Consider the following 24,344-nt stretch of genomic DNA (forward strand, 5'->3'; position numbering starts at 1 on the left):
GGCGAAATGTCGCTCAGCATTTTGCCGGAGTGCTGATGCTTCTGCCAGCTCACCACCTTACGTATATATTATAATGTATTGCAGATGCAAAAGTACTATAATTTTGCTGAAAAACAGTGTCTAATTAAATTGTAGGGTGAGAATATCTGTAACTTGTCGTCATTATTGTGTGTGTGTGTCCGCTTCCTGTATTGACATCTGATTTTGTTTTGTTTACGTTCTCGTGACGTAGTGGTTCGGCAAAAGAAAACAATAGAATAAATACAAAACTTCAAAATATGTATTGTGGTCGATTTCTTCGACGAAACACTTCAAGGTGCTTCTCCAGCATGGTTGTAGTCCAATGTCTTAAACAGATGAAAGAAGATATATATAAAAAAGGAAGGTTTACTTGGATCGGAAGAAGTTAGCTGTATCCATGGCCTTCGAACGCTTCTTAATTTTCCGGTGTCTCCTATTGCAAATTAATTGTGACCGACGTTAAGTTCTGTGTAAGCAGAACTAAGCCTCACGGTAATCTCCCTTTTATCCAAAAAGCTATATTTTATGTTTTGCTATGTTTCTCTCACTGGACTGCAGCCATGCTGGGGCACTGCCTTGAAGTGATTTGGGGGCGAAGAAATCAGCCCCAGTACTTATTCAAAAAGTGGCAGCATATTGAAATATCTTTAAAGGTTAAAATTATAAACAACTTATAAACAAGGGCAAAAGAAAAGATTATTTCCATGCCAATATGCTGATAACAGATTGAAATCGTCAATTTCCACATATCATTATACACTCACTATAAATACCCTCACACTCACACACACACGCATACACACACACACAAACACACACACACACACACACACACACACACACACACACACACACTATGATTTCTGCGTACCAAACTGATTCACAAGACATTTGTCGTCAGTAATGAAAGCCAAAATCACGTTTGCAAAGCTAGTTTCTTAGCTACGGATACATGTTTGCACCAGTTTTAAATTTCAGGTAAATTTGACAGCCTTTTCTTGCAGGTACACTGATTGCATATAGGTACACTTTATTACCCAGAAGGGGCTAAACATAGAGGGGACAAACAAGGACAAACAAAGGAATTAAGTCAATTACATCGACCCCTGTCTGTAACTGGTACTTAATTTATCAACTCGAAAGGCTAAGTCGACCTCGGCGGAATTTGAACTCAGAACGTAACGGCAAACGAAATACTGCTAAGCATTTCGGCCGGCGTGCTAACGTTTCTGCCAGCTAGTCGCCTTAAGTGCATATTTTATTGATTTTGCAAAGATGTATGGTAAACTCGACATCCGTAAATGTAAAGAGAAAACCGAATACTACAAAGTATTTTGAAATTCTACCATGTTTGTTGAATTATACTTTCTTAAAAACATTTATATGCAATTTCCTTTTTGTATTTGTGTGTTGAATCAAATTTTATTGTGTCTTCGGAGAGACATTACGCCAATAATAACAATAACACACGCACTGGTTCGGTATCAGTTCTTTATTGTTAGTCAATCGGTTAGAGTAACTTATTGATCGTTTGTTTAACGTATTAAGCAAACAGTTAATCAGGTGTTTGGTTGTCCGTCAAAGTTCCTTCGTTGCTGTAAGCAACATTTTCTGTGATCCGTGACTTCCTACACGCTCCAAGACCTACTTTCGTCATATAATATATAACATTACTTAATTAAAAAGCTGTTGTAATTTTTAAAGGTGTCATTAATATCACACACTCACTTACATACGCACACATACACACATACATATACATACGTATGCGTGCGTGCGTGTGCGCATAAACTGATAGCATTGCAGAAGCGATAGAGTGTGTTGGTATTTGTAGTTTTGGGCCTGTATATTCCAAGTTCATAATAGGCCAGGACCTTTGCTCCCCCACGAAAACCAACTATAATAGTATCATACAATTCACAAAGTAGACTTGAAGGAAATGAGAGATTGCGGTTTTCATACCTTCACGTTGAGATAATTATTAGCAATGAAACTCAAAAATATCTCCAAGAAAAGTTCGAAACCGATTTGCAGTCTCGAGGCTTAGTGACCTTTCACCTTTGTTTTATTATGACCTCATCAAGATCTGTAATAATACTTTCTTTTTTTGAAACAGGACTCGCAAACGCTCGGCGTGGGGTAGTCGATTACATTGACTCCAGTAATCAGCTGGTTCTTACTTTATCGATGCTGAAAGGGGGAAAGGCAAAGTCAGTCTCACCGGAATTTGAACCCAGAATATAAGGGCGGACGAAATACCGACAGATATTTAGTCTGGCGTTCTAACGATTCTGTCGGGTTGCTGCCTTAACAAGATTTGTAATGATATAAATTGAAACTGATATCAAACTTGGGCAAGTCAAACTCTTTAGGGTAGGGTTTTTTCCTGAGCCCTACGAATTATAAGATCGGTTATTTGGTTTTCGTGGTTTGTAAGTGATGAGATCACACCAATCCCTCTGAAGCAGATGTTGGTCCGTTGGAAATTTTAAGGCCGCAATATTGAAGGGAGGGGACAAGATGATTACATCGATCCCAATATTTGAGTGATACATCATTTTATCATGCCCGAAGAGGTAAAAGGCAATGTTAGCCACGTCGGGATTTGAACTTAGAGCCGAAAGAAATGCCGCTAAACATTTTCTCCGACATGCCAAAGGTTCTGCCAACTCGTTGTCCTTTAGAAGTGGGTATAGTCGATTAAATCACGCCAATAGTTGACAGTTCCTTTATTTTATTCTATGGTAATACTGAAAAACAATTGTTAACTTCAGCGCGATTAGAACTAAGAACCGAAATACCCACAACAAAATACTTCAAAGCATTTTGTCTGACACAAAACCTCTTGGGCCAATATTAACAATGGTTTCGAATTTGTTTAAGCACCACGTTTAAAACAAAGTTCACAAATACTTCAGCTTACATTAATACATAGTAACGTCACTTCCTATCTTCGGTGATTTTTCTCCTATATTAAGCATCTTACTCTTTAAAGTGCTTGAATCCCTTTATTTTGTTATTGGCTTGGCGCCACCAATCCTGGGAAACTGAATTTTTCTACACGCTTGACGGAATAGGAACAGAACTGTCTTTTAATGACGACTACTGACTTTTATTGACTAGCGAGGCTTACCCGATCAAAAGGATAGCCGACATATAAGGAAAGTTTTTGCCATACCATGTTTTTTCCCCGGAGACAGGTAATCTCAGCTTACGCAACTGGGTATTTTATAAACAAATGAATAACATTTTAAAAGTTTAGAAATACTGGGAAAGAAACGTTAGCGATGGCGGTCGTATTGGCGGTAGTGGTGGCGATGGTGGCGTTTGTGGCCTTAATAACCGTCGAGTTGCTAAAAGCAGTGTTGATAAGGTAGAAGCAGTGATAATGTTTACGATAATGCTGAGATAAGGGGAAAGGAAGAGATATCAGCAGTAGCTATGTTACTATAAGTTCCTTTGAAAGGATACTAAACACAATGAACGTTGTTATGTATCAGAATTTTCTTGCCGTGTCTTTTTTTTTATTTATTTATTATAGTTTTAAAGCCAATACTTGAGGAAGCAGTGAAGAATATGTTTAGAATTAAGAGATCTAGATACAGTATTCAGCAGGAAGTTCCAGCTTCAAGTCTTCATAGTTTTCATGTTTATTAATAGCCTGTGTTGTGTTTAGATTACCTTGGAATATACTGTTATAAACTGTTTTAAATATACAAATTCCATTTCTATGAAATACATATACACAACACTACCAGGAATGTTACCATCTTTGCCTTATTACCTTCCCCTCCCCACTTCAGTTTTTTTTTTTTGAATAATGACCAGCATCATCATAATCATAATCTACACAATAGCAAACTCAGTATAAATCCTGTTCAGCGCTTATTTCTTCTTTCATCACATCCTATTGAAACTTCAATTTTCTGCCACCTTCAAGTATATCTTGCCCTTTACCGACTCTAAAGCAACAATGTGAGAATAAAGCTTAGGACCGTGGCCATCCTTCAGACTAGCGGATCCTACTACTCAGATTTTTATTGATGCTCGTGTTTGACCTAGAATTCTAGGATAATTCTGATGGTCTTCATGGGCAGAGTTTGATCCCTTCAGTCGGTGTAAATAGAAAATAATCTAGAGGCTGTATGAGTAACATAAAAAGTCATGTTGGCGTTTCCACAGCCATCTCTCTCTCTCTCTCTCTCTCTCTCTCTCTTCTCTCTCTCTCTCTCTCTCTCTCTCTCTTTTCCCTCTTCAGTTTCTCTCAGATTCTCACTTTCTTAGACTCTCTCTCTATATTATTCTTTCTGTCTGTCTCTCTCCCCGCTCTCTCTGTCGCTCTCTCTCTCTCTCTCTCTCTCGATTACGACGACGAGGGTTTCAGTTGGTTCAATCCACAGAACTGACTGCTCGTGAAAAGGACGAGCAAGTGGCTGAACACTCTACAGACAAGCGTACCCTTAACGTAGATCTCAGGGCGATTTATCGTGACACAGAATGTAACAAGGCTGGCCCTTTGAATCACGACTCATTTTTGCTAGCTGAGTGGACTGGAGCAAATGTGAAACACGGTGTCTTGCTCAAGCTCGCAACTGCTGCCCTTACGAACACACAGACACGCACGTACCGGCGCCTGATATTTCTGCCCCAAACTCTGAAATACTCTCACGATGTTTCAAATTCTGCCGAGGTCGATTTTGCCCTTCATCCTTCCGGGGGTCAATAAATTAAGTACCAGTTGCGTATTGGGGCCGATCTAATTGACTGGGTCCCCTCCCCAAATATTTCGAGCCGTTTTCCCAGAGTAGAAAGGCTATTCTCACGATGTCTTTCTCTCTAACTTGCAATCTCCTTTCTCTGTCAAACTCTCTTTTGAACCCACTATCTCAAACACTGAATTCCTCAAAATCACTCTCATTTTTTTCTCATTGAAAAATATTTTCTTTGTTTTTCAGAATTTAAGAAATCGATACTCTTGTCGCCATGGAGGCACATGGCCTAGTGGTTAGAGCAGCGGACGCGGTCGAGGGATCGCGGGTTCGAATCTCAGACCGGGCGATGTGTGTGTTTATGAACGAAACACCTAAGCTCCATGCGGCGCCGGCAGAAGGTAATGGCGAACTTCTGCTGACTCTTTCGCCACAACTTTTCTCCTGCATCTTGCAGCTCACCTGCGACGAACCGGCATCCCGTCCAGGTGGGAGACCTATACGCCAAGGAAACTAGGAAACTGGCCCTAATGAGCCAGGTATGGCTCGAGAAGGAACAAAAAAAAAAACTCTTGTCTTTATCATTGAGTTAGTTTATCTCAAAATCAGTACCGAACGACCTGAAGGAATATGAGCAATCGCAACCATCCCGCTCATCAGAAAGTTTATAGTGTCTACTACATACGGCAACGAATGACAGAATCGTTATCAAACATAACAAAATGCTTAGCGGCATTTCGTCGGTCTTTACGTTCTGAGTTCAAATTTTCATTCTTCATCTTTCATCCTTCATCCTTCCAGCATCGATAAAATAAGAACCAGTTGAGCACTGGGGCTGGTGTAACCGACTTAACACCTCCACCTCACCCCCGAAATTCCCAGCAATTGCGCTCGACAGTTTGGCCGATAACCGATGAGTAATTGGTGACCTGGGTTTGTTCATTAAATGCATTCAGCTCATTTAATATGTTTTTCCGTTCATTTGTTTACTACTATACGTGTTTGACTACTGAAAAAAAAACATAATGTATATGCGTAAGTGTGTGTGTGTGTGTGCGTGTGCGTGCGTGTGTATTGATTCTAGGTATTCAGTTTCCGTACATAACGCAACCCATAGTTTCGAAATATTTTAAGCTCCAATAAACCCATATGGCTGGAATATTTTCAGCGTTTTGAACTAGTTAATCATAATACATCACTAAAAATATTCTGCCAAAACAGATAACTTCTTTCCTCATATGTTTACATTTTACAAACCCCTTTTTATTTTATTTTTATTTTATTTTATTTTATTCTATTCCATTTTTATTTCTTGTTCAATATCTTCTCACATAACAAGAGAACGAATATTCGTAATCTAAACCAGACAGGAATAACCCGAAGAGCAAGATTTATCAAATGACCCGGTTCACGAGTAAGGGAAACTTTTAGACATGTTTTGAACGATAAGAACGTACGACCGAGCAGATAAGTTACAATTCTACTAAATTGTGTAAGCAGCATCAGCAGCAGCAGTAGTAGTAGTAGTAATAGTAGTAGTAGGTGGTGGTGGTGGTGGTGTTGTTGGTGGTGGTGGTGTTGAAGTTGTTGTTATTATTGTTCACTCTCTGGTCGAGATCTGTTCAAGTAGATTAATGGTGAAATGCTGTTCCAGTTGTGACCGTCTTATATTTTAATATCAGAACCTGTATAATTTAATGTCTGCTTCTTTTATTAAACCGTATGGTATATTTGAGGGTATTTGGCTGCTATTCCTAACAGCAATTTCTAATGACCACATGAAGGCCCCACCTCCATCGTGGTCGCCGTCATCGTCATCATTATTACCGTAGGAGAAGGAGGAGGAGGAAGAGGAAAATTAGCAGCAACATTAACTGTAGCTGCAGCAGTAGCAGCAACAGCAGTAGCATTGGAGGCGCAATGGCGCAGTGGTTAGGGCAGCGGACTCGCAGTCGTAAGAACGCAGTTTCGGTTCCCAGACCGGACATTGTGAGTATTTATTTAGCAAAACACCTAAGCTCCACGAGGCTCTGGCGGAGAGTGGTGATGAACCCCGCTGTACTCTTTCACCACAACTTTCTCTCACTCTTTCTTCCTACTTCTGCCACAAAGCAGAGGAGCCATGGTGTAACACACTATGGTGTGGTAAACTTTCAAACTCTAGTCTAGATTGTGAATCCTTTGTACACCAGGATGGTTTAGCTCTCCACCCGTTAAAAGCCACCGTTTACAGAATGAGGATAACAACGTAGCTTTCGCGCCCATGCAACCGCCAGTCTATCGCGTGTGGTGGGTGGATCTTCAAGTTGCCAGACGCATTCTTGTTATCTCGTGCACTACTGTGTGTGTCTCTTCAATAACCTATTTCTTTACTACCCACAAGGGGCTAAACACAGAGAGGACAAACAAGGACAGACAAACGGATTAAGTCGATCATATCGACCCCAGTGCGTAACTGGTACTTATTTAATCGACTCCGAAAAGATGAAAGGCAAATTTGAACTCAGAACGTAACGGCAGATGAAATACCACTAAGCATTTCGCCCGGCCTGCTAACGATTCTGCCAGCTCGCCGCCTTAAATTAAATAATGGTTTCAAATTTTTGCAACAAGGGCAGCTTACGGGAGGGGATTAAGTCGATTACAACGATCTCAATGCGTAACTGGTACTTATTTTATCGACCACCGCAGAATTTGAACTCAGAACGTAGCGGCAGACGAAATACCACTAAGCATTCCGCCCGGCATGCAAACGATTCTGCCAGCTTGCTGCCTTTACGTGTATCTAATAATGTAGTGCATAAGTACAATACATTTAAAACGTGCTGAAAAATATTGGTTTCAAATTGTGGCACAAGGCCAGCAATTTCGGGGAGGGCTTAACTCGATTACATCAACCCACAGTGTTCAACTGGTACTTATTTTATCGATGCGGAAAGGATGAAAAGTAACGTCGACCTCGGCGGTATTTGAACTCAGAACGTAAAGCGGGCGAAATACCGCTTAGCATTTTGCTCGACGTGCTAACGCTTCAGCCACCTCACCACTTTGCATGTATGTATGTCTTATAATGTAATGCAGATGCAGAAGTACTATAAAATTGCTGAAAATAATGTGTAAATAAATTGTAGGGTTAGCATATCCGTAGCTCGCCGTCGTGATCGCGTGTGTGTGTAAATCTGTAATGCTTTATACACAACAAGCGAAAACGAAGCTATCTTTCCAATTGTTATATTGAAGCAGTGATTCGCTTTCGATCCCCATTTGTGGTGAGTTCATAATTACCACTAATATTCCTAAGAAAATTATGAACTCTTCAAATATGGATTCTAAACACCTCTAATATTATTAAAGACGGCAGGAATTAGACAAAAACCGTTTTGAATTTGGAACCTTTCACTTAAACAAAAGGTATTATAATTATAACTTTTAACAAACAAAAGTTTTATCACAGAAGAATATCGTTAAATAAAAACGTAATAATCTTTAATAAATTTTGAGAATACACTCTTCATTTTCCGTTTTTGTTTATTTCTTTTCTTTTCTCTCCCCTTTCTCCTTGTTAAATTACGAACTCATCATCATTTTAAAGTAATATCAGCTAATTCTTTCATTTTTAAGCTATCAGCTTACGTGTGTTTTCCCGCAGAGTATATATCGACTAAGAAAATTGCACCCAATCACAAGTTCCCGAGGAAAATCAAATAAGAAACGTGTCATCATCGTGTTTCTCAAAGATAAATGTAATCAAGGGAATTGAGATATTGTGAACAATTGATACATTATGATAAATCCACGAAGGAAATTTCAATCTCAGCTTTATTCCAGCGCAGGTGTAGCATAGCACTCTCAGATATTCATTATCAGTTCACTTCCAAACTATTTCTTTTAACCAGAATCATAAATTGGATTAGGCATTACCCACTGTTCACCAACAGCTCACCCACTGCTATCAAGCAATATTATTTTTATATATTTGTATGTATTGATCGTCATATATATATATATATATATATATATATATATATATGTATATATATATGTATGTATGTATATATGTATTTGTTACTTTTCTTTCTGTTTCTCTGTTAGAATTTTTTTTTTCCATCATTATTAAAATTTTCTTTCAAACTGTTCGAGTTTCGAGTCTTCGAGAACAAGTATTTTCTTTACGGGCAAATTTCTAAAATATCTTTCATTTCTAACTGTAAGAGATTATTTCTGATGAGCTGCATTCCTGCTAGGAAATAAAAAGGCAGACGTTCTTCTTCTTCTTTTATCTCTTCTTTTCTTCTTTCTTTTTTCTTTTTTTTTTTTTGGTACTTAGTTTGGTTTAATGTTGGAATGGTGATTGTGAGTGGGGTGGAAGGAGGAAATAAGATAAATTGCAGAATACAGCGGAAAGAGGAAAATACAATGCTGATTGGAAAGAGCTGATGAGGACAGAAGAAGCAACTTTGATAAAGAGAGTATGATAGTAGAGAGTGAGAGAGATAACGAGAGACAGTGGAGAGGGAGAAAGAGAGAAAGTCGAAGGGAATGAGAGAGACAGGCAAAAGAGGTTGAGATAGATAGTGAGATGAAAGATAACAAAATACACAGGGAGAGAGAGAGATGGGGGAGGGAGAAAGAGAGAGAGGGAGAGAGAGAGTAAGAAAGCAATAAAGGGCTACAGAAAGATGCAGAAAGAGAACAGTGAAATGGAAATACTAGAATAGTTAAAGAAATTTAACTATACATTTATTACTATAACTAATACTAATTGTTTATAACTACCATTGAGTTTATTTTTAATAGCAATACATAATGATGTGCGTTGTATGTATGTCTGTGTGTGAGTGTATGAGTGCGAGAAGTGTGTAAGTGTGTGTGTGTGTGAGTGTATGTGCATTTAAAGTGATCTTAAAGGTAAAGGTTGATTCAGACAATATATAGATGTTTATAATTAGCTAAATTTATTGTATCGCATCAGAATTCGAAGTTTGAACATTCAATGACACATCTGGTAATGCTCCATGTAGAATGTTATAGATCGCTAAATTCCTAGGTATAGCAAGAAAGAGTAAGTGGAATTCCTGCTAATATATACTGTTACCTCATTAGGTATTTTCTACAGGGATACTATTTACCTGCAGTAAAGTCTAATATAGCAACCAAGACGTTTACTGTAGTTAGAGTGGTGATAGTAGTAATTCTGAAACCGAAATCATTGAAGATTTCTCTTTCTTCCAAAATCTATTTGTTATGTTAGCGTTCAGACTACTTAAAATTTTCAGCTCATCGTCTCTGTACATGCCGAAGCTGTTTTCTTTGTGAAGGTGTCCAATGTAATCTTCGAGTGCATCTACTTTCAAAACTCCCCATTGGAACGTTAATACGGGGTTACTTTTCTCTTTGACCCAACAGTTCTCCTCGTAACTAATTTAATACTAAGGTAGTTCATCTTAGTGAATTGTTTCCTGAAGCGAAGAGATTTGAGTGAGCAGCATCTCAGTATGAAAGTAAAATGTTTGATGTCAAACTAAGTAAATTTACGAGCTAGTTTGTAGAACCAGTTAAAAATGGTAGAACAACGGAGCTGTAGTTCTCGTCGATTAATCCTGTAGCTCTTATATTAAACAATGATATTGGAGATATGCATATGTAATATGCTCATCTTATTTTAGAAGTTATAATAAGTATTGAAAAAGAAATGAGATTTGTTATCCATATGACGATGTGAAGAGGTTGCATGGCGAGGCGATCAACTTTGCTGTTTTTAACAGAACGAATATCATTCGCTTTATCGTAGTAAGAGACGAAATAAGTTTTTCTTGTATTACTGTTGTTGTTGCTGTTATTGTTGTTGTTGTTGTTGTTGTTAAGCAACAAGATGGGTAAGGGTGATTAGGTGATGGTCTAGGGCTTAGGGGCGGGAGACCCCAGACCTTGGAAAAAAAACTTTGGTCGTCTTGTTGTAGTCGAGGGCTCTTCGTTGACGCCCGACACCACTTGGAGATGGCCCTCGAAGTCGCTGGAAATGGAGATCTCCAGGTCCAAATTCTTGAACGGCTGCTGTTGCTGTTGTATAGGAAACTAATAAGCGGAGAGAAAATAGCATGATTTATTCACCATTTTGCTCAGATGTCGCCATATCTAGAAACATTTATCCCTAATTATGTAACACCTCCCATGCGCATGTAGATGCTACAAGCATGTTACATGCATAATGATAAAGTAAGTTACTTTTGCATTGCTAACATCCAACATTGTACGATACAACCGACAAAATCGAAAACCACGCACGTTCCTCTCAAAGACCAGCATACTGTTACTAAATTAGAACACCTCTACACTGATTAGACTGAGCCTTCGCAATACAGGACCCTATGGAATGATTCTCATCCCACTTGATGGTACATCGAGGAAATACATAGACTCCAAAGGAATGTTTATTTATGTGAACTCTTCTAGGTCCAAGAAGAAAAATCCAAGAACCTACTTGCCACATTTTATTTGAGTAACTGAGACCAGAGTGTGACATGGAACATTCTTGATAAGTTCCCTTCATACTTACTCAAAGATCACCACAGTATTCTTTAGCAAGAAAACTGAATTACAATTATGCTATTCTCTGTGGTTGTCTTCTTACCTCCAGACAATAAACATGTCTTTTTCCTTAGTGGTTTATCAACTTCGTATAAGCCTTCATAATTAAGTTTTTCATCCCTACTCGAGCGGAGCTGGTCTTCATTGTCACTTCGTTATCATGAAACGTTCCCTAGAAGCCGAAATTATATATTTAATAAATCAAAACCTTATGTTATCATAATACTGCGCCACCAGTCACAATATTTTGGCTTCTGTAAATTCTGTAAATTCTGTCTTCTCTGTAATTCTGAACTATTTTTCATTATTTTTTCTAAATCCCCTAGTAAACACAGTTATAGAGCATGCATACCGATGTAAACATTGGCAAAAACACACCTTTAGTTCATGTAAGTAATCTCTATCATTATATATAATTTTAACATTAATTTTCTTTTTATATTTAACATTCACTAAAAATATATCCCTCCTCTTTCTATAGGCTACTTCTGACGTTGTATCATATAACGTTTTTTCACTCAATATTAATAGCGTTCAGTAAATCACTATGCATATCCATCATTTTCTGTTAAAATGTCTTATTGACGAGTTTCATTTCTTCACTTCCCTGCAGAGAAGATTATATTGTTTTACACCATTTATTCCTTTTGAATAATATCAGTGAAATCTTCGAAACATATATCGGAAGTAAAAATATTTGAATTATACCTGCGTTAAACTCCATTTATTTATTTCTATATTATACAAAAAATTCCACGTAAACCCGAAGTTTCTACCTTTAAAACAAAGAGTTACAGCCTCTTTACTAGTGTGATTTTTTGCTACTCTGGTAACTATTTATCTATTTGTCCGTGTTAATTGTTAACAAGGGCTAATGCACTCATCTCTCTCTCTATATATATATATATATGTATATGACTGATGTGTGTGTGAGAGAGAGGGGGATAGTGAGAGTGTGTTTGTGTGTGTGTGTGGAGAGCGAGAGAGAGAGAGAGAGAGACAGTGATAAGATGTTTAAGGATATTATCGACAGCTGTTAGCTTTCGTTGTTGAAAACATTCTAGAGTTATATTGGTTGGAACAGATATATATATTTGTATGTGTGTGTGTAGATACATACCACACACATTCATACATACATAAATAACTGTTTCATATGTTATCATTGATTTCACCTTTTAGATAATTGTGTCCAATAGTTTGTTTAAATGCAATCTTGTAACCTGAATTTACCGAATGCGCCTTGAATTGGGAAAGAATAAGTAATTAATTTTGTATTTCGTGATGAACAGACAATTTGATCACCTCTAAAATGTGAGCATTTTATCGTGTAACAAATATCCACTAAGTTTAGGTTTCAAGGGATTTCAATTTCTTACTAAATATCAAACAGGATTGTATACAGTTCTGCTCTCATCTTGATCGCAGGTAAGTTATAATCTTCAATATGCTATTAGTAATAAAGACGGCGAGCTGCCCGAGTCGTTAGCACGTCGGGCAAAATGTTTATCGACAATACGTCCGTCCTTTCGTTCTGAGTTCAGAAGCCATGGAGTACGTCTCAGCCTTTCATGCTTTTGGGTTGATATGTACCAGTTGAGTACTGGGGTCGATGTAATCGACTTACCGTCTCCCCGAAATTGCTGGCTTTGAGCCAGAATTTGAAATCAATATTTTATCAGTAATTCGTTTATTTAGAGGTGTCTTTGGTGGTGATGTGTGGAACTTACGATCGCAAGATCGTAGTTTTGAATACAGAAAAGAACGGTACGTCCTATTCTTGACCATAACACTTCATTTCACGTTGTTGTAGTCCATCTCAGCTGTAAGTGAGTAACTTTGCAAGTGACTGGCCGTCCTGTCCAGAAGGATGCTGTGATATCGGTCATTTATGCGTCGTGGGAATCGGAAAATTGGCCCAATGATTCATAGGTCTCTGGACAGTAAAAATGTTGCTGGTGATATCGTATGGGCCATGACAAGAGCGGGAGTATTTGCATAGTAGCTCCCGGAATATAGGAAGACTTAGAATTCAATACATTTGTGTACTAACAGAACACTTGGTTTCTTAATACACCATGAAGATACACGGTTCAAGGCAGCAATAATTATATACTAGGGGCTGGTGGAAAGTTCCTGACTTTAAAGGTATTGCGAAAGGCCTGGTTGGGAGCAAAAACTTCCAAGTTCTTTAATAGAGCCTAGAAAAACTGAAGGAGCGCTGCAATAGGTGTATGAATTTGAGAGGGAAATATGCTAAACAAAAATTATAATCAACTGGTTCTCCTGTATTTCCTTTTGCCCAAAGCCAAGAACTTTTCTTTTCCCTTCGAGGATTTATCTCTAATTAGGGGTTTGAGTTGTTTACTGCTCTTTCTAGCGCAAGGCTTTCCTATGATGGAAGCCTCTTAATGTGTTTTAATGTACACGATATTATATATATATATATATATGTATATAATAGGAGGATCAAACGTTTTACCCGAGCTATAGACTCATAAATCGTTTTTTGGGGGGGATTTTGTAGTGTATATATGTAATATTTGTATTAAATTTTATTTGTTCTATATTAGTGATTCCTTTCGTCGCTTCTCCACGTTTCTTACGTTAAAGAAAATTATTTAAGTAGCTTGTCGTCTTATCGTCTAATGTATTGCATATAGAGAGAAATCCTCAGAAGAAACAGACGGTTTTATTGCTTTGATGAACTAATACATCAATCAGTCTATCTATGTGTCTATCTGTCTGTCTGTCTGTCTGTCTCTCTCCCTCCCTCTCTCTCTCTCTATCTATCTATCGATCTATCTAGCTAGCTATCTACAATTCACCAGCTGTTAATCCCTACACATTTCTTCCCTCTCCTTTTTTTTCATTACCTTTCCTTTCTTTTTCTTCCTCTTAATCCTTTCTGTCGAAGAGTGTAGGCTCGAAACGTCAACGACTTCTCCGTTCTTCTTCCCGAGTGTTAAACTAATCACCTGCTTGCTGCTCCTACACCTGTCTTCCTTTTTCGTTTTTTTGTAAATTTGAACTATATATATATATATATATATATATTATATATATATATATATATATATACATATATATAATATTATAAATATATTATATATATATTATATAATTGTATATCCAAGGAAATACTGGTTCAATACCTAATATTTTGGTGGGAGGTTAATACCCATAAAATAATAAGTTTATATATAAACCACGGTTTATAATCAGGCAAATGAAGAATAAGAAAATGAAGATATTGGAGTTAATAAGAGTTTATTATCAGCAAAAAATCGATCATTATCCCTTGTAGCTTAGTGAAGTTAAATGAGTATTAAAATCATGTTTCTGAGCTAAATCTCATCAGAGGTAGAAAAAATATACACTTAGATATTTTGTGACTGCCGTGATGATTAAAAAAACTAACACAAAATATCTAAGGTTATATTTTTTTTATCTCTCTGAAGAGATGAAGCTCAGATATATGATTTTAATACTTATTTAACTTCACTAAGCTGTAAGGGATAATGATGGAGGTTTTTTTAATTTTTGCTGATAATAAACACTTATTAACTTCAATATCTTCATTTTCTTATTCTTCACTTGCATGATTTATAAACCATGGTTTATATATAACTCTATCATTTTATGAGTATTAACCTCCCCACAAAATATTAGGCATTGAGTCAGTATTTCCTTGGCATATACAATCCCTTTATGAGGCCAATATAATCTATATTTGAATTATATATATATATATATATAAACACACACACAAACATATATATATATATATATTATTTATTTATGCGCCCTTTTCAAGCCTAGCCAGGCTCATGGGCCCGGCTTCCTGGTTTCTGTGGCGTATGTGTTCCCCCCAGCTGGTCGAGATGCTAGTCTATCGCAGCGTTACCCAAGAAACAGGAAGAAAGAATGAGAGAAAGTTAGGGCGAAAGAGTACAAGGGTCGCCACCACCCCTTGCCGGAGCGTCGTGGAACTTTGGGTCTTTTCGCTCAATAAACATACACAACGCCCGGTTTGGGAATCGAAACCGCGATACTCCGATCGTGAGTCCGCTGCCCTAACCACTGGGCCATTTTGCCTCCACATATACATGTATAGTCCAAATTTATTTAAAAAATAATAAAAGACGAAGACAGGTGTAGGAACAGCAATCAGGTGTATTAGTTAAACATTCGTAAAGGACGGAAAAGTCATTGACGTTTCTAATAGCCTACATTCTTCCACGGAAAGGATTAAGAGTAAGTAATAAAAAAAATACGGAGTGGGAATGAAAAAAAAGAGAGATAGAATATGTGTAAGGATTAACAGTTGGTGAATTGTAGCTTGCTAGCTAGATAGATTTATTAGTTCATCAAAGCAATAAAATCCGCCTGTTTCTTCTGACAGTTTCTCGCTACGTGCAATATATTAGACGATCATACAACGAACTAATTAAATCATTTTCTTTAACGTCCAGGGGATCGAACAGTGTAAGAAACTTGGAGAGGGAGAAAAATATACCCTTGGATATTTTGTGTGTTAGTATTTTGAATCATAACGGCAGACACAAAAATATCTAAGAGTATATCTTTTTCTCCCCCTGAAGAGATTAAGCTCTGAAATATGATTTTAATACTTGTTTAACTTCACTAAGCTTAACTGAAAAAAATGATCGATTTTATGTTGATAATAAACATTATTAACTTCAATATCCCTTTTCTTATTCTTCAGTTATTATTATATATATATATATATATATATATATATATATATATTATATTATAATGTTTATATATATATATATATAGATATAATATGTTATATATTATATTATATATATATATATGTTTATATATATATATATATTATATAATATATAATAATATATGTTTATATATATTATATATATATATATAATTATATTATATATATTATATATACTGGCACTACACCGGCTTGGCTGCATGTCACACTTCCTGTGCCTTTTTCAGTTATGTATATATATATTATATATATGCATATATATATATCTATATATATATATATATATATATATATATATATATATATATGCATATATATAATATATATATACATAACTGAAAAAGGCACAAGGAAGTGTGACATGCAGCCAAAGCCGGTGTCAGTGGTAAGGTCCACAATCCACTCCAGTGCCAGTATAATAAGGCACGGAGACCCGAACTCGGGATTGCAGGTACGAACCAAGTCATAGAAAGATATAATAAACAGAAGACATGTGATATTCAAAGCTTCGTAGGACATTCGCTCTTCTCAGAAAAATGTCGAAATAATTACAAAGCAAATAGATATTATGCAATCATGCATTTCATTTCGTCAGTGTCCAGCTATACTTCGGCATTTTGTAGAAGCGAGCGTATATCCTAAAACACTTGTTTTCTGCTCATTATTTGTTTACACACACACACACACACACTCACAACACACACACACACACATTCGTATAGTTATATATATACATACACATATGTGTATGTATATGTATGTGTGTGTATTTATAACTCGACTTCATCGAATTAGTTTATAAAAGGCGCCAACAACATTTTTTATTAGTCAATTTAATATCATTGCCACTTTTCTGCTATATTCTTAATCATGTTAAGTCAATTTTTATATATTCCTTCAGCATCTACCAATTTAGATAAAATTGATACTTAAGTCATTATATGTTTTCACCAATAAATATTCATAAGTTTCTAAAAGAAATTTGTCATATAATGAGAATAATGCAGTCATTTGTCTGTTGGCAAGAATTCAAGTCTCTTGATGTTTATATCAAATATTGTTTCTACATTTAACAAACTATAATATATCTTGTTAATTTAACAGAATTTCTAAAATTTTCAGAAAATATGAGCCAGTCAAATGAAGTGAATGAAATACTTCTGGGCACAAATTATCTATCATTAAAACCTAAATCGACAAACGGGTTTATCAATAAAAGGTAAGAAAATTCACATTTGGCTTCCACTCAATTTCTCTAGTCAAAACCAACACATCTATAAATCTACAATACAATTATTTAGCTTATATATGCTTGAGGAAATTTACCTCAAATAACAGCGCAACATTTTAAAATATGTGTAGGCACATTAAAAAAAACCCAGCTTAGATTTTATCTGAAAATAAGATAGCGTGTTCACAGTTGGAGCATCTTTGACTATAAATCTGCTTCATAAGGGCTGACATAGAAGGATAAACAAAAACAAGTAAAATAAGACAACAGAATAGATGATGCTCAGTTGCAAACAGGCTGAGGTCGGTGGCGTATATATATATATTTTTAAATATATAAATACAGAAGTTCATAAGCATGAAGGTCAAATTAATTCCAAGCATCTTTGTTGTGTGTTTCGGCAATACCCTTCCTTCTAAATGTCTTATTTCATTTAGTTACGTGGACCAGATTCCCAGTTTACATGCAAGGTGGCGAGCTGGCAGAATCGTTAGCACGCCGGGCGAAATGTTTAGCGGTATTTCGTCAGCCGCTACGTTCTGAGTTCAAATTCTGCCGAGGTCGACTTTGCCTTTCATCCTTTCGGGGTCGATTAAATAAGTACCAGTTACGCACTGGTTTCGATGTAATCGACTTAGTCCCTTTGTCTGTCCTTGTTTGTCCCCTCTGTGTTTCGCCCCTTGTGGGCAGTAAAGAAATAGGTATTTCGTCTGCCGTTACGTTCTGAGTTCAAATTCCGCGTAAAGAAATATGTATTTCGTCTATCTTTACGTTCTGAGTTCAAGTTCCGCCGAGGTCGACTTTGTCTTTCATCCTTTCGGGGTGGATAAACTAAGTACCAGTTGTGTACTGGGTCGGGCTAATCGACTGGCCCCTCCCCAAAATTTCGGGCCTTGTCCCTAGAGTAGAAAAGAATATTATATGCAATAACAAAGTCGGCGAACTGACAGAGACGTTAGCACGCCGGGCAAAATGCTTAGCGGTATTTCGTTTGTCTTTACGTTCTGAGTTCAAATTCCGTCGAGGTCGACTTTGCCTTTCATCCTTTCGTAGTCGATAAATTAAGTATCAGTTGCGTACTGGGATCGATCTAATCGAATAGCCCTCTCCGCAAAAATTTCGAGCCTTGTGCCTACAGTAGAAAAGAATATCATATGAAATAACATAAGGTGAACCAAACAAATTGTTTGGTGGCGTTTCTTCGTGTTTTAGTTAATTACTTCGAATGCCGTCGCAGATGACTTTGCCTTCCATCCTTTCATGGTCAATAAAATAAACTACCTGGGGTCGTTGTAATGGACGTTCACACCATCACCACACCACAAAATTGTTGACCTTGTAACAAAATTAGAAAGAAACTATATAAGCGATATTCTGGTAATTTACTAACCAGAGATTTTTCCTTTTTTAGAATAGCGTTGTACCAAAATGAGGCAACGGCCCCGAGAAGCACTAAACTATTATTGAAATATGAAGAGAAAACGGAAACTTCGTGCAATACATGTGTGTGTGTGTGTGTGAGTGTGTGTATATATATGTATATACTCTTTAATTATATATATATATATATATATATGTATATATATGTATATACTTTTTTACTCTTCTACTTGTTACAGTCATTTTACTGTGGCCATGCTGGAGCATCGCCTTTAGTCGAGCAAATCGACCCTAGGACTTATTCTTTGTAAGCCTAGTACTTATTCTATCGGTCTCTTTTGCAGAACCGCTAAGCTACAGGGACGTAAACACACCAGCATCGGTTGTCAAGTGATGCTGGGGGGACAAACACCGACACACAACCCCGCCCCCCACACACTCATATATATATGTATATATATATATATATATATATATATATATATACATATACATATATATACAACGGGCTTCTTTCACTTTCCGTGTACCAAATCCACTCACAAGGTTTTGGTCGGCCAGAAGCTATAGTAGAAGACACTTGCCCAAGGTGCCACGCAGTGGGACTGAACGCAGAACCATGTGGTTGGTAAGCAAGCTACTTACCACGCAGCCAATATTATATATATATATATTATATATATGATATATAATATATATATTATAATATATTTATGCATATATATTGAATCTTATTTCTAATTTATCATGAAATAAAACTGGTAGAAGCGGGTTAAGTCATAGAGGCAAAATCTTGACTTCAAATTTTGGCATGCTAACGATTCTGACAACTCGCCGCCTTAACGAGATAAAATATTAAAATAATAGAACAGTAGTATCTTCTACTGAAGTTTAGTGAGATGACAATCCTAATGTTTTGGAACAAGTATTCGTCTTCGAGAGGAAAATCAGGAGGTTGTTGTATCCTAGCATATGTGCTGTTTCTTTTAGTTTTCGTATTTTCCAGTGGTCTTCTCTGTGTATTATTTTAACTTCATCCCACAGGTGGAGGTGGTCTTCATTTTTCCATTCATGATCAGCTGTACTCGATTTATCAATGTCTCCTCGTGTCACAGCTTTGCGATGTTCCTCTTCCCTTATTTTGAGGGGTGGCATGTTTCGCCTTTGTAGCTGCATGGGATGAAGCACACGCAGTTTTTGGTCATATTCCCTTCTATTGGTGGTTTTACCCGAAGGAGATGTTTGCGAAGTGTTGTATTACTCTTGAATATCTCATTCGGATAAAACCACAAATAGAAGGAAATAGGACCAAAAATTGCGTGTACTCCATCCCATACAGCTGTGGTAGGTTATACAAAGGCAAAACAGTTGAGGGTTACAGTCTGCTCGTGAAATAAACGAGCAAGTGGCTGAGCACTCCACAGAAACGCGTACCCATAACGTGACACAGAATGTAACTAGGTTGGTCTTTTGAAATACAGGTAGCAACTTAAAATAAAATGTCTTGCTCAGAGACACTTCGTGCTGCCGGGAATCGAACTCAACCATACGATTGTGAGCCGAATACCCTACACACTAAGCCGGGCGCCTTCTCTTAGCGAGTATAGGGTTAAGATAGAAAAAGTGCGGGGTGTTTAGGGCAGAGTTGAAGAGTGAAGAGTTTTGCGTGCATAGGATTAAGACAGAGAATATATATTTTTAGGTTAATGGAAGGAGCGGGATGTTTTGTCTTGTGAAATAGAAAGGAGCCTTAGAAATTCATTGTCGTTTTTTATGTTGTTTTTGTTCTTTGGCGCCAAGTTAATACTTGTCTGAGAAAACAAAGCAAGCCCTTCTAAGCAAGAGTCATTTTTTAAACAAAATTACAAAAATGGTTATATAAACTATAGTTATAAACTATATGAAAATATAAAAAGTAATAATATATTTAAAATAATATCAAATAAAGTACAGCGAAGGCATGGCTGTATGGCGAAGACCAAGTTGTTCTACGTTCACTCCTACTGCACGGCACTTTGGTAAAATTGTGATCCCCCAGCATGACTGCAGCCTCGAGTCAGAAGCATATAAAAGAATAAAAGAATATAGCTTAGGGCCGCGCAGTGGCTTGTGAATGAATTTGGTGGACGGAAACAGTATAAAAAGCGTATATATATATATATATATATATATATATATATATATATATATATAACGGAAGGTTTACGAAAATAAACAAAAGACGAAGGCAGGTGGAGTACAAACAAATAATGTATTAGTATGGCGCTCAAGCACATAAATGTGAAACAAGTTGGAAAAATAGTATTCGAATACCGGAGGTAGGGTAATATGCTTTATTTTTAGGTTGTTCCGAAAATAATGGTCGCTCTAAGTGTTGTGCTTGAAAGCGCAATTTTATCATAGTATTTTAATTATATTTTAGGTAAATTTTGACTTACTTAATTATTGATGTATGCTCTTTAATAATTTTCTACTTATTTCAGACAGGGAACATTCTTGAAGCATAGGCGCCCTTAATTGGGAACATGACAAAAAAGGACCTTTAGTTACTTTTCCTTCATGAGTTCAAGCTTGGGTACAGTGCCTCTCAAGCTGCTGCCAATATCAACAGAGCATGGGGAGAGGAGTCCACCAATGATTGCACAGTGCGAAGGTGGTTTCAGAAATTCCGTAGTGGTGATGATAACCTTGAAGATGAAGAAGGTAGAGGACGGTCATGCAGTCTTGACAATGAACAATTGAAAGCAATTGTTGAACAAAACACACGCCAAAGTGTCAGAGAAATGTCTTGGGCACTTGATGTCGGTATTACAATGGCCTCACGCAATCTACAGAAGATTGGTAAGGTGAAAAAGCTCATGGTTACCGTATGAGCTCAATGAAAATCAAAAACGTTCGGTGTTATGAAGTGTGCTTGATCCTCTTTCTTCGAAACACCAATGATCCCTTTTTTTGACCGAATAGTCACTTGTGATGAAAAGTGGATCCCTTATGATAACTGTAAACGATCAGGTCGATGGCTTGATCTTGATGAGTTCCCCAAACATTTCCCAAAGCCAATGTTGCATCAGCAAAAGATTATGGTGACTGTCTGGTGGTCTGCAATTGGTGTTGTCCATTACAGCTTTCTGGAAGGCACTTAGAGTATTACAGCAAAGGTCTACTGCAATCAACTCGCTGAAATGCATGCTCACTTATAAAAAATGAGACTTGCATTTGCGAATCGGCGTGGCCCGATTCTGTTCCACGATAGTGTCAAGCCACGTGTTGCAAAAATGGCACTGCAGAAACTCACAGACTTGGAATACGAGATTTTACCACACCCACCATATTCTCCTGATCTTTCACCCACTAACTACCATTGTTTGAAGCATTTAAACGCGTTTTTAAGTGATAAAGCTTTAAGGTCCACACCTGTGTTTGGCGCCACATTACTTGACAACCAGTGCTGGTGTGTTTACGTCCCTGTAACTTAACGGTTCGGCAGAAGGGGCCGATATAATAAGTACCAGACTTAAAAGTAACAAGTGGAGTCGATCTGTTCGACTAAATCCTTGAATGGAGAGCCCCAGCATTGATGCATTCCAATGATTGAAGCAAGTAAAAGATGAAAGACATACATAAAGTTTCATAGTAATGTATGAAATTCGCCATGCTTGACCACTAAATCTACAAATTTTTTAATTATTTCTCTGCTTAGTTCTCTTATTCCTTTCTGTTGAAGAGCATAGGCTCGAAACGTAAAAGACATTCATTTTCTTGAGCGTCAAACTAATACACCTGCGTCTTGTTCATACACCTGTCTCCGTCTTTTGTCTTTCCATAAATTTCAACTATAAAATGGGTACCAATATTTCTGTGTCATTATTTTTAATATACAGAGTCTCATCTACGACAGAAAATATTAAGATAATTGAATAATTGCTAAGTGTATCAGTTTTCTGGGTTAAAATATTATTTAGGTCAACTTATGCTTCCATTTAAAACATGTAATATAAAAATACTGACCCTATCCAATTGTTATATAAACTACTTCAAAAACATAATTTTGTTTAATTTTCTTTTGCAGGTCATGGCGTAATTACAGCGAGAAGTTACGCCGAGATAAACTAAATTGTTATTTTGAGGAACTTGCTAAATGCGTCCCTCTTGTAGCGAATTCTCCACAACGCCTGAACAAGACTAGTATATTGCGACTATCGTTAAGCTATTTAAAATTTCTTCTTGGTACGTTAATCAAGTTTGGTTTCGTTTAAAATTTTACTATTTCTAAATGACAAAAAGGCATTTGACATAAAAACAAAATTGAGCGATTTTTCAGTAGTAAAATTTACAAAAGATTGATAGAATAGTTATTTTTGTAGAAACTGATAGATACATGCAAACATTCTATGAAACACTTTGGATGTTTGTTATTTTCTCGCTACGTTCGGAATGAGTGATTGTATATCAACACAAAAGTAAAACTTACAATTGCAAAAAGTAAAACGCTGAATTTAATGCAATCTACTAAATACGACAGGATAACTGCTGCTATTCTTTCTTTATTTATGGCTATATATTAACAAGTCACCAAGAATCCAAGGCTCCATCTGTACAAAAGACTAAAAGTCAAGTTAGGGACGGTATATCCAATGTAGTGCGAAAAATATATGATTAATTAATATTATTTATGCAGTGATGAAAAGGTATGAATGATTAATATAAATTTAATCTGAACTTATTGCTAATCTGATGATTAGTGAGAAGACTATATATTTCTAAAGTTGTCTACAGAGGCTAAAACACGTTCGAAGTTGTCGCCCGTTATTATCAAAACCAGATTATACATTTTTCATTGAATTTGTGGTTTCGTCTTTTCATTACATAAATATACTAATTAGCCAATTAATCAATTACATATTTATCCTCTCTACATTAATATCCATCTATCTATCAATCTATCTATCTATCTATCTATCTATCTATCTATCTATCTATCTATCTATCTATCTATCTATCTATCTATCTATCTGTATGTCTGTCTGTCTGTCTGTCTGTCTGCCTGTCTGTCTGTTTGTCTGTCTCTCTTTCTGACTGACTATCTATCTGTCTGTCTGTCTATCCATCTTTCTCTCTATGTATCTATCTATTTTCCATCTATCTATCTATCTATCTATCTATCTATCTATCTATCTATCTATCTATCTAGCTATCTGTCTCTCTGTCTTTGTCTGTCTGTCTGTCTCTCTCTCTGTCTCTCTCTCTCTATGTGCCTGTGGATGCATTATATATATTTCATATGTACATGAATGTCTACGTGTATCTACGTTGTAATGTACGTGTAATCGTTCTCGTTTTAATTTAATGTTAATTTTGATTCTGTAGTGTGTGAATCAAGGAATCGCTTTCTCTCTCCAAGAACCTATATTCAGCCATAATTTGCTCCAGACAGATTTGTACGTATCCTATTGCTCCAATAATAATAGGAATGATGAGAAAAGTGTATGTTGGGTACTAGATTTGCAAAGCCTTACCATAGATGTTCTCTTTCTCATGTGTTTTTCTTCCCACATTAATGTCTAGAGGGCTGCTCCACAACAGAACGGGCATATGGTGTACTGGTTAAGAGCGCAGACTACTAACCTCAAGATTCCGAGTTCGATTCCAGGCA

General features: G+C 36.7%; 1 protein-coding gene across 1 annotated transcript in view; it reads left to right on the top strand.

Annotated features, from left to right (window-relative positions):
• Positions 1-12,473: 12,473 nt before the first annotated feature.
• LOC115214099 (hypoxia-inducible factor 1-alpha-like) overlaps positions 12,474-24,344 on the top strand; it is a 52,144-nt gene continuing 40,273 nt past the window's right edge. Inside the window, exons 1-3 of the mRNA XM_029783152.2 lie at positions 12,474-12,746; positions 17,203-17,299; positions 22,761-22,918. Coding sequence (XP_029639012.2) covers positions 17,208-17,299; positions 22,761-22,918 — 250 coding nt within the window. The 5' untranslated portion in view covers positions 12,474-12,746; positions 17,203-17,207. The remainder of the gene's footprint in view (positions 12,747-17,202; positions 17,300-22,760; positions 22,919-24,344) is intronic.

This window comes from Octopus sinensis, linkage group LG7, assembly GCF_006345805.1.
Source record: "Octopus sinensis linkage group LG7, ASM634580v1, whole genome shotgun sequence".
NCBI classification, from domain to species: Eukaryota; Metazoa; Mollusca; class Cephalopoda; order Octopoda; family Octopodidae; genus Octopus; species Octopus sinensis.